This window comes from Merops nubicus, unplaced genomic scaffold, assembly GCF_000691845.1.
Source record: "Merops nubicus isolate BGI_N331 unplaced genomic scaffold, ASM69184v1 scaffold51189, whole genome shotgun sequence".
NCBI classification, from domain to species: Eukaryota; Metazoa; Chordata; class Aves; order Coraciiformes; family Meropidae; genus Merops; species Merops nubicus.
The window spans coordinates 5,022-16,384 of record NW_008632680.1 but is presented as its reverse complement, the minus strand read 5'-3'; the positions used below and the strand labels follow the sequence as shown (position 1 = coordinate 16,384).

At 47.9% G+C, this 11,363-nt stretch overlaps 1 protein-coding gene across 1 annotated transcript; it reads right to left on the bottom strand.

Moving 5' to 3' along the window:
• Positions 1-5,198: 5,198 nt before the first annotated feature.
• Positions 5,199-10,622, bottom strand: DRAXIN (dorsal inhibitory axon guidance protein). The gene is made up of 6 exons (XM_008947971.1): positions 10,163-10,622; positions 8,644-8,831; positions 7,994-8,105; positions 7,554-7,643; positions 7,227-7,316; positions 5,199-5,311 (listed from the first exon to the last, which is right to left on the bottom strand). Exons 1-6 carry the CDS (start codon positions 10,620-10,622, stop codon positions 5,199-5,201), a joined length of 1,053 nt encoding a protein of 350 aa, XP_008946219.1.
• Positions 10,623-11,363: the final 741 nt, after the last annotated feature.

Sequence of the window (11,363 nt, the reverse complement as noted above, 5' to 3'; positions counted from 1 at the left end):
AAGACAAATTCCACTGTCCCAGGATAAGCACTGTTTGGCTGCAGCAGTATGTGGGTGTCTGCTCCTTCCAGCATTCTCACTCAGTCTGAGACAAGAGTCTCATTATCCTTTAGGCAGCAGGAGCCATAATTTGGATTGATGTGACTGCTGCTGTTTAATGCAAAGCATTCCTTTCCCCTTGTACAATAAAAGTGCTTCACTTCGTTTTGTTCATCAGTGTATTGTGCAATTAATTCAGCCCTGCTTATTAGATCCTGGGCTTACATGTCGTGGACTCAAGGGACTTAGAAATGTCTTAATGATCTCATGGATATGAAAACAATGAGAGCTATGATAGGCATTATGCATTGGCACGTCTCTCACACCTATCTGATCTGGGGGGTTGGTTGTTTTTTATCTCTGCTTTGCTTTGCTTGTAGGTTGTAAATTGCCTCTCTGTGTAACCTGCTGTCTGGGCCCTTCCCCAGGCTTTGTAACTCAAAGCATCATAAACACGGTGAGGAAGACAGGCAGCAAGTTAAAGAAGACCTGCTGGGAGAAGCAGATGACCCAGGAGACCAGAAACAGGATACAGCTCTTTTCCTGACTACAAGACTGGCCCTGGTGAGTTCAGCTCACTGCAACTAATAGCTAGAAATTAACTGCTTTATGTCAAATATATCAGTGCTATGTCTGGTGCAGAGTGAGTAAAAACCTAACCCAGAGCTGGCTCCCTTCCTGGCAGCATAAAAGTGAAGCTCATCAGGCAGCAACCCTCTCCTTTGTGTTTTCAGGACACCATACCCTTCGTGGGTGAGGTGATAGCAGTTCTGTAGGGAATTAAAGGAGCTAATGCAATTGCTCCTGCCAGCCTTATCTCGCCTGTGGGGATGCAGACAAGCTCACCCCTCACAGCTCTGCCCCTCTCGTGCCTCACTGGGGGTCTGGTCTGAAGGTAACTGAAGGCTGGAGCTGACACCGGTGTCTCTGAGTCGTGCCCCTGGCTGTGGAGCTGAGAGCAATGAAGGCAGCAGCTCGGCACAAAGGCACGTGTTACCAGCTCTGAAGGAGCACTGAGGGAGGGCATGTACAACTTGCCCTGGCTCTGCAAACTCCCTTTTAAATCCCAGTGGGAAATCAGCCAGCAGAAACGTTACTTGGATTGGAGGGGAAGCTGAAGGCATTTTTGTAATGCTGGTGGGGAGTCTCCTCCAAGATGATTTGGGGAGCAGAGAGGGTTACACTAATGTGGTACCTTGACAAGTCCTTTCCAATCCCAGCAAGGAAGAGCTGCTCCTCTCTTTTTCTAAAGCCTACCCAGAGCTTTGAGATAGCTCTCCAAGGCTCACTGGTGCTCTAGAAAATGAACTGACATACCAGAAATGGGTTTGAGTACATATGATCACTCGCATTCCAAGAAAACAACAGCCTTCTTTTTTTTTCTGATAAAATAATATGAAAGCAATGCTTTTTTTCAGGCTTTATGTGGCAGAGAGTGTCTAGCCTGGACTTGAACAATTTGGTATAGCATGGGTTTCAAATTGAAGCACTTTCACACACTGTGGATTGACAACAGGGTAATTACTTGGGGGGAGGGAGGAGAGAGGATTTCAATAAAACACCCCCGAGCTAAAATGAATGCAGACTATTACAGACCTGAGACAGAATGATTCCCAAGTGTTTTAATTTGTGCTTCCACTCCTTGTCTCTCTCCCAGTCATCATTTTGGCAACTGCCAGCAACATCCCCGAGACTCAACAGCATTTGCAGAGCAGGCAGCTGCTGAGATGATTATGTCAAACCAGCACGCTGTCCTCTCTTTTCCATGCCTAATGATTCTCACCCTTGGAGAAGTGGTTTAAAATGATGCATACCCCTTGGACTCATTGTGAGGCTGCTAAAAGCAGTAGCTATAGAGCAGGAGTCTGGGTGGGACTCTGTCACTCACCTTCCTCGCATGCATGCCCTGCAATTAACTTTAAAAATGATTCCACAGGGCCCTTCTATGGCTGGTTTGGGTCTGGTCCAAAGTCCTTTCAAGACAATAGAAAATCTTGCAAGAGCTCTGGCTTAAGCTCTGTGGGGGCAGTAGAAAAGCTGAGCCTGTGAGAATTCTTAATAGGAGTTCCTCAAACAGTCAGTTGAGAAGAACGTAAATCAAGACTTGCTTGACATTTGTCTCCTGCTCTTGTTCAGGCTTAATCCCCCCAAAGTCTGAACTGTCACTGGCAGCACCATGACTGGGAGATACTGGGAAGGAAGGGGAAAGTTGCTGGATGCAGCCCAGAGATACTATCGCTCTGCAGCTGCTGTCATGCCCTTGGGACAGCACAGAGTGGCACTGAAAAGCTTTGCTACACTCAGAAGTGGGTTGGACTTGGACAAATGCTGCCCCAGGCTTTTATATCACAGCCTGGTCTTGAGTTCCACACCTTGGCATGTTATTTACTCCCCAGCCTTCCCTCACATTGCAGTTGTGAAGCCAGGAGTTGATCTGGCAGAGAGATAAATTGGGTTCTCTGGTTCTTTTCCCAGCACTGTGGCTGGGCAGCATGTGCCCGTGCTGCTGCTCACCCTTTCTGCTCCACCTCCCCAACAGCACTGCTTGATTCAGAGAGGAGAATCTTGGGCATGGGCTCTCTTTCTGAAACTCCAATGTAAGCAATCAATCCAGTAATCCTATGACTTCATTTATAATAATTAACTCTGTCTTCACTGACCTTACACATTTAACTAATCTCACCAATTAAGAATAATCTGTTCTTTATGTTCAGAGTTAATAGCAGACTGGAAGTTGAAGAAGCAAGTCTCTTTTAGGCATCTAAGAGCTCTGGCTTAAAATTCAGACATACTATTTAAGCCCCACCTGTATTTCACATGATTTGCAAGGCAGTTTTGCCCAAAACACTGCCCAGGATCCTACAGGGTTTCTATATGTGGCACATGGGGTGATGAATCCCTGCATCACCAAGGAGAAAGACCCCTGCAGAATTGCCTGCTTTCTAATTGCACTGTTCCAGCAGATCTCAGCACCTTGCAAAGCAGGGTGGGAGCAAATCCTGGCTTTGCTAACAGTGTGTGTGGTTCTCATCCCTGTTACAAAGACCAGGCTCTGAGAGCTCTGCAACCCACTGTGGTCAATTAAAGCCTTTCCCCCTTTATGCCTCCACTGACAATAGCACTGGCAGCACCACCCACTATTCTGCATCTGGGCTGAGGGAGGGGCTGCATTTCTCTCTCTGGGTTAACAAATTGTACCCTTGCTGGCATAAAGCTGGAGCCAAACCACCTTTCTTTCCCCCTGCCTTTTGAGCTCAGGCTGTGATACTGTAAGCAGAAACCTAAATAGCTGCATCCAACTGAGTGGTAGGTTTTGCCTACAATGTTCCTTTACAAATTCCTCCTTTCACATGCCTCCTAGCAGTGCAGGGGTATGCAGGTCAGAGCTAATACTGTATTCACAGCATACCTCTTAGTCATGACTGGGCACTCATCATGATGAGTAAAATCATGATGGCGTAAATTATCTTTCTTTCCCCCTGCCTTTTGAGCTCAGGCTGTGATACTGTAAGCAGAAACCTAAATAGCTGCATCCAACTGAGTGGTAGGTTTTGCCTACATGTTCCTTTACAAATTCCTCCTTTCACATGCCTCCTAGCAGTGCAGGGGTATGCAGGTCAGAGCTAATACTGTATTCACAGCATACCTCTTAGTCATGACTGGGCACTCATCATGATATTGGAGGTGTAAATTATTATACCAGCAGCATTTGAGCAAAAATGTAATGCAGAGTGGTGCTACAACAGAAACAGGAGTGCCAAATGGGGATTTGCCTACCTAAATGGAACACAGCAGGGTTTAGGGAAGCAGCAGAAAGAGGATTCTGGCCACAGCACCAGGATTAATATTTATATTCCTGCAAGAAGTGCTGTACGTCTCCAGGTCCTTGAATAGAAAAAGGTTTCAGAGCTGTCTCCCACCAGAAGCCAGGGCATTGGCATGTTAGCTGTAGAAAAAAACCATCTTTACCAACTAACCTGTGTAGCCTGTGTTGCTCCAATATATATCACTGAAATCAGTCACTAAGTAGTCATCTAAAGAAGTTTTAAAGATCTAGATGGCTACAGCAGGGAGAAATTGATTGTTAGCTGCAATTTGAGTGAGGATACAGGGAAGCTCAGATCCCCAGTCTGGGGTACAGGAATTTTTCTACCATGTGGCACAACTGCTTGGTGTGATTACCTGAAGTCCCCCGTGCTGCCTTCTGGCCAGCTCCCTTATAGGCCTTTCTGGGTCCTGCCACATCCTTAGGTGCAGACAAAGAAGCAGAAGAGTTGCACAAAGGTTATCTATCATATCTTTATTTACATATCATGGAAAACACACATGCAACATGTCACAGGAATTACTACAATGGAACAGCTTGTCCCTATCTCCTGTTACCAAAAACTTTATTTTTGGCTCACTAGGAAAACTATCACTTCCCCAGAAAGCTCCTAAAAATAATCATTAAAAATAACAGACTTGGCAGGATAACTAAATGAGTGAGAGCTGCAGGCTGGGGTGTCTTGCCACATCCTTGCAGAAACCAGGGAAGAAGGGAGTGGGATTGGATGGTCCCAGAGAATACAGGTAGGAAGCAGTAGTGTGCAACAACCAGAGAAGATCTGTCTGTAGCACTGAACAGGGGAGAGAGCAAGAGCTCTGAGAGAGGGTCCCTCTTACCTAGGCAGCCAGCTTCCTGCTGCTCCATTTCCCATCTTTGATTCCATCTGGAGACTAGAAGTTTCCTATCCTCTAGGAACCTGACTCTTAAGGAAGATCTACCTTTCTTAAGCAACACTTAAGGGGTAAAGGTTAAGCTCATACCCCCTTTGACCTGAAGGATCTTTCATATCTTGCCTCTGTTGAGACAAGGACATGAAGCTGCAGAGCCTTTTCCTGCCTGGAGCATCAGAATGGCAGTCATGATTATCTCTTCCTAACGAGGAGAGGGGGACCCTGCTCAGTGGCAGGAAGGTGCTGAGGGAAGGGAAGGGGGATGCAGTCCTGGTGTGGAAAAGGCTGTGGCCACCTTATCATTAACAGCACCTTCAGTCTCCTCGGAACCTGGCGCGTTCAGAACCTGCAGCTTCACCATTAGCTCCACTTTCCCCTCTAATTCCCATGGCTAGGTATGAACAGTTTGACCCCAGCTCCTGAGCACCCCCAGGCTGGGGTTAGACGTTGATGAAGGAGCCCTGGTCCCCGCTGGCAGTGCCAGGCTCCACGCAGCGCCCTTTCCTCCGCGTCACCCGCCGGCTCCGGTGGAACTTGGCGTAGCAGCGCAGCCCTGGGGAGAACACAGGGGTGAGTGAGCAGGAGGGACCAGGGCTCCCTCCAGCAGCAGACAACTAGCTCTCCACCTCACTTCCAGACAGCTCCTGCAGTCGGGACAGTCCCCAGGCTGTGTCAGCTGAGGTGGCAGAGAAGCCCCTCCCATATGCAGGGCATCTTCTGTTTGGCTCGCTGCTCGGGGTTGGGGTTCGTTGGCCTAGGCAGAAATGTGCACTGGCTTCTTGAAAGGAATGAGCCTGATTGTTTCCAGTGATTTTATGGAAGCCCTGCTTGGTTTCCCCCTATTACTTCCCATTACTGTCTAAGTGATCTCTCCATTGGGAAATTACTAGAGGCTTAATGTGCAGCAGCACTGGCCAGGGAACTCCCCTTGTTATTTATTTCCCTAAAGCTTCAGGAAAGGAGGGAAGAGACTTTGAAGTGTTATTACTGGGAGGTCTGATCTAAAACCCACTGCTGACTGCCTTCAGTTTCTCTGTTATAGCATTGATGAATACTAAGGGGGGAAAAAAAAGGGATTTTATTTGGAAAAAACATCAGTATATATTCTCTCATGGCAGTGGAAGGCAATGGGAGTCTCTGGGTCAGGGTAACTGATCTGTTTCTGGCACAGATAGATTTGTCTTTTGGTGTCTATTGTCTGACTTTGTTACACCAGAAGGCCCAGCTAGTGGGGCCAGACAGGGTACAGCCTCTGTGCAACGAATTCTCACAAATGCCCTGATTTTCAGTAGCCCAGGATCTAGTCATTGGGGTTGGCAGGACCCAATTTGATCAGCTTAGAAACTGCAACTCCTTTTACTTCCAGAGCAGGCAGCAGATAGAGACAGTGTCAGCACCCCCAGCGTGGGGGAGGCTGAGGAGTTACAGCTCTAAGGAGACAGCCCATGAAGTGTCCTTGAGTGCTGGTACCCAGGAGACCCAGCTGATGTCACAGGTCACCCAGCTGCCTTTTGCAGCACATGGCCCTGGGCTATGGTGAGACCAGCTACCTTGAAGCTGGGTTTCTACCCCTCATTATCAATCCCCCCAGAGCAGTCTGGACTCCCAGAAGGAGAGCACACAAGATCAGAGCTCCACTCTTATCTAAGCATCTTGTCTATCTTATCTGGACCCTACATCTCTAGGGATCTTTTTAATGCTACAGAGGATGCACATTTGGCATCAGCATAACTAGCTTAAGTATAAAGCAGGGCCAGAGGCAGCCCTCGTTAGGCTTGCAGAAACACTTTTCTAGGCTAATCATCCTCTCTGATGAGGACCTTCAAGTGTTAGACAACACGCCCAAGGTGAAGACTATCACTTAACATTGCAACTCCAGGAAAGCTGTCTGTTTAACTGGGTTAAAAGTAGGTGAATGACCTGGTCAAAGTCACTGGGTGCCTAACACAGGTCCAGAAAATTTGGCAACCAGAGTTTCATTCTGGCAGACAAGACCTAGACCAAAACCAAGTGCCTAGGGCTGATCCTGAACACGTTCAGACTAGAAGGGAGCCTCTCAACATCTTCATAACACAACTGTCTATTAAGGGCTGCTGTGGATTCTTCAGAAATAGTTGTAAGAAACAAAAGTCTGCGGCCTGGCCACACCTACTAAATTGCTACAAATTCAACTGAAATTAACTCAGGAAAGCCACATTGGGCAGAAGGTCATGGAAAACAACCATAGCAGTCTGGTTTTATAAGCTGTGACATTTGAAAGCACCCTTGAAGCATTAATATACTCTGGCTGCTTCTGTTAGGTTTGTGGATACCAGGATTTTTGTTTTCCAGAGGGAAAGCAAGACATCCTAGATAACTCAAGGGCTAAGGGCAGCAGGGCTTAGCTCCTATTTTCACATAGAAAGCACCATTCTGAGTGAACACAGCTACGAGGCCAGCTGGAAGGAGGAGAGCAGAGCTGAACTCACCTTCAGCACACATACAGTCATCGTAGCATTTGTTGTTAAGGCCCCGATTGTGTGGTTTGCAGAGGTGTTCCCTCAGGTCACAGCAAGAACCTGCAACACAGGGACACGGGTCAGCACAGCTCATCTCTGTCCCCTCTCCTTACAGGGCTACTGACACGTGTGACAGCTCCATGCTGCAGATGTCACCTTGCTGCCACAACACGCCTAGAGAGCTTCTGGAGACCACTTCCCATCAGGATTAGAAATCAGGGTATTTGTATGAGAACCTGGGCTGGATTTCAAACAGTCTGCCATTTGGAGAAATGACTCTCCCAAGCTGATCCTGACCTGGGAGGCAGTCAAGGTGATGGTCACATGGCTCTCCTTCAGCTGCCACTGTTTCATTTCCACTGCTGGGGCTCTTGCTGCGACGTTTCTCTATGAAAAAAAACAGATGCTGATAGAAAATTCCATGCCAGTGTTTTTATTGTGGAGATTCTATTGTTCCAGGGTAAAAACAGCTTCAAACTTCAAGAGTTTGAACTCTAAACCTTCACAGTCTAATCTCCTCCCTGTTTCTCAACCCTTCATCTATCATTTTTCCTCTGCCCTCAAACTATGCATCCAAAATGAGGAACATTCTGAAACAAGAGCACAAAACACAGCATTATGCTTTTCTCTTTCCCCACACCACTGGGATCTCATGTCCTTCAGCACATCTGTGAATGCTAACCATGGATAAACCTCACAAGATGATTTTTGGGAAAGAGGACAGGGAGGTTTAGCACCTTTCTTTTTAGCAGATGGCCACAGTTCTGGTTTGAGATCTTCATAATCTGTCCAGTCAAAGAGTGCCATATCCAGGGTGGGCATCACATCCCCATCATGCCTGAGCCGAGCCTGCAAACCACAAAGAGACAAGGGATTACAGCTCTGTGGAGACACTGGAGTCACTACAGATTTTCCTGGTGCTTTCAGGTCTTAAAAAGGCTTTATGATCCCCCCCCCACCTCCTCCACCCTTGTCTTGGCATCTCAAATCCAAAGGGAAGGGCTTTCCCTCGTTGCAGCTGAAGCCAAGAGGGAAGTTTCCACTGCTTCTACAGTGGACAAAAGGCAAGCAAGGAGCACTTGGACCTGCTGTCTCTCCAGCCAACTGCTCCTACTGCCTCTGGTCCTTCAGGCTGCATGAAGAGGGCTAGATAAGGAGAGGCAGGGCAGGGAAGAGAAGCAGCTAAAGAACTATTGCTGTGCAGCAAGAAGTGTGTGGATGTCTCCATGACATCTCCAGACAAGAAGCTGCTTTGAGGGAGGACTTTACTGATAAGGAAGCCCTTACCTCTACCTGAAAAAAATTAAAAAAAAGGAAGCCAGACCTTATCTGCAGGAGATTTCTGCCTGCACCAGAGGGACAGTGCAGTTATCAGCCTTCTCTCTACCTGTGAGCGTGGGGACGTGGCTGGAAGAACAGGAGGTTCTTCTGTGGAAGCAGCTAGTTCCAGTGCAGTGATGAGAAGCGTGGTGGGAGTCAGACTTGTAGCTTCCTCTGCCTGGAGGTTTTGAAACTGTTCTTCAAAGATCTCAGGTTTCTTGTACAGGGAGCTTGGCCCACCATCAGGAGTCTTCCCTGCAGAGGGCAACGGGTACAGTAGCATCAGTTTCCTCATTGCTTTTCTTTGTGTGCCATACATCTGAGTGAAGGAATTCAGATTTCATCCAGCCACTGGCCAACATTCTCCCACCCTGAGCTGCTGTTTAGACCAGTGCAAAACAATCCTGTGCTATTCAAGGGATAGATCAGGTCTGGAGTGTATGCATCTTGATTTTTTACACACTGAAGTCATACTTTATCACACCTTCTTGAAGATATGTCTCTTTCTTGCTTAAGAAGCAAAGAATTCCTTCTTCTGGTCTCAAGAGTATAAGAAATACGAGTTTAAACATTTTTAAACCAGTGGTTTAAGCTGCTGCAAACACCTGTAAACACATCCTGACTTGATTTTAGTAGTGGGTTATTTCAATTTACCTCAAGTTGGGACATACCTAACTTGAAATCAGAACATCGCCACAGCCTGATCCCTCCTTTTCTTAAGTATTAATTTAAATATAGACCTTAAGTTAAGCCAAAGGCACAAGGCCTGTTTTGTAGCCTGCAAATATTGCATCAACCCACCTTTGTTGCCTACTCTTCTATATTGCTTAACATGAGCTGTTTTAGTCAGTCCCTTGAGAAGACAATAGAGCTCCTCCTACTGATGCAGGGAGGAGTGATAGCTGGAATTTGGGGACACTGACACCCCACTTGTCAAATAGTGTAGCAGGACACAAATTGCCTGGCTTCACTAGAGCTGAAGATTTACCACACTGAGCACACCAAACCACAGAGACACCCCCCACACAGCCTGACCTGCAAAGGAAAGCAGCCCCACTCAAAACCAAGCAACACTTCAAAGCAATTAGTGCAATTTCCCACATGCAAAATCTGTATTTTTTGTAGTTCAGCACAAATACAGAAGAATACAAGCTCTGATGAGAAGAAATTGATCTTCATGGGAAGGAGGGGGTTTGTATTATTTCTAGTTTTGAAGTCAGTGGAGAGATTGAGCACAGCTTGGACATGTTTGTTCATAAATTGAACCATTTGCAAAAAAACCAGAAAAACAACAAAGTGGGCCACCCCAAAACAACCCCTCAAGTCCTAGGAACTTTGAGCTCCCCCTGCAAGGCAAAGCAGGTCATTTGCACAAAATTGCAGCCAGCAGCAAAGACCTCTAGTTGTGGAGTTCCCCTTTTTTCTTGTGCCTCTTTTGTCTGGCAGATTTGTCCCCAGAGCAGGCACATGTCCCACGCCCTCCACACACCCATGGGGCTCAACCACAGCAGCATCTTCTTGCCCTCACACAAGTGCCCCTCTTTTCCAGTGAGCCAAGAGCTCAGCCTCCCCTGGAGCTGCAGTACCTCTGTGGGGTTTCAGCCTGTCCCTGCGGCCGTGCCGCCGATGCTCTCGGTTCTGCTTCTTCCCTCTCTCAGCCCCAGGGGCCTGGTTGTCCCTCTCAGGATATGGCAACTCCAAACCCAGGAACACATCCTTGTTCTGTTTCAGGGCTGCTGGTTGTCCCTCTGCCACCAGCTCCTCCACAGCTGGAGCTCCACTACCCATTCTGAGGGTCTCTTCCCCAGCCAGCCGCCCTCTGGAAGGCATGGCATGGACCCTCTCCTTCTTGGCCAAGCCATGCTTGTGGTGGTGCCCGTTTCTGGGCTGCTGCAGCCATAGCTCTTGGTTTTGAAGATGGTTGTTGTTCTCTGGGATGTTTTTGAGCTTTGTGCCAGGGTCCAGAGAGACTGACAGACTCGTGTCAGGAAGAACCAACATGCACAGGAAAAGGCAAGGCAAGAAGAAGGTGGATGGAGTTGCCATAATCCTGGGTGCTCTGCCTCACCTGCAATTAAAAAATAAATTAAAATAAGCAATGAACTTCTAGTAACTGTAAAGGCAAGGAAAATTCAGACCTAGGACACTTAGACAAAAACAGTTATGGTGTCCAGAGCTGGAAGGAGTTTCTCCCTCCTTGGTTACCTCCTCCTCTCCCAGCCCTGGTTACAGCAGCTGAGCCACACGTGCAGGGCCTGCAGGGCTCAGAGGTCCCAGTTTCATGTGCAAATGAGGGCCATCAATCAGAAGGACATTTTCCTTTGATTCCTCAGTAGCCCCCCTACCCTCCCATTCAGAGCCTACCATCTGAGGGGCTGGGCAGCCTGGCTTCTGCGGGCCACAGCTCCTGAGCCACAGGCACAGCACCAGCTGTCTGGCCAGGGCTCTTGGCTGCCAGGTTGGCATCCTGGGCATGGCTGGCACTGGCCCTTCCTCACAGCTGGTTTCCTTCCAATGAAGATGTCAAGATGAACAGAACTGGAGGCAGATGGTGGCCTCGCAGGACCAGAGACAGCCCTGAGCAGCTCAAGACAGAGACAAGGGCAGGCACAGACATACTGCCACAGGGTGGCTGGAACTGGTCAAGGGAAGAAAAAACACTGGAAATTTTGTGCTGATCCCTCACAGCATAGCAGAGATAGAGATCTTCTGCTGTCAGCAGAGCTGATGCTGGTCTAGAGATCAAGGGGCAGGGGGGCAGACTGAGTTTTCTCTAGCTTGTCCCAC

Excerpts from the sequence above, each read along its gene's own strand:
- DRAXIN (XM_008947971.1), bottom strand. The coding sequence starts at position 10,622 with ATGGCAACTCCATCCACCTTCTTCTTGCCTTGCCTTTTCCTGTGCATG. Across the intron at positions 7,644-7,993 it reads GCCATCTGCTAAAAAGAAAG|AGAAACGTCGCAGCAAGAGC; the intron begins GTGCTAAACCTC and ends TTTTTTTCATAG. Across the intron at positions 7,317-7,553 it reads TCACCTTGACTGCCTCCCAG|GTTCTTGCTGTGACCTGAGG; the intron begins GTCAGGATCAGC and ends CCTGTGTTGCAG.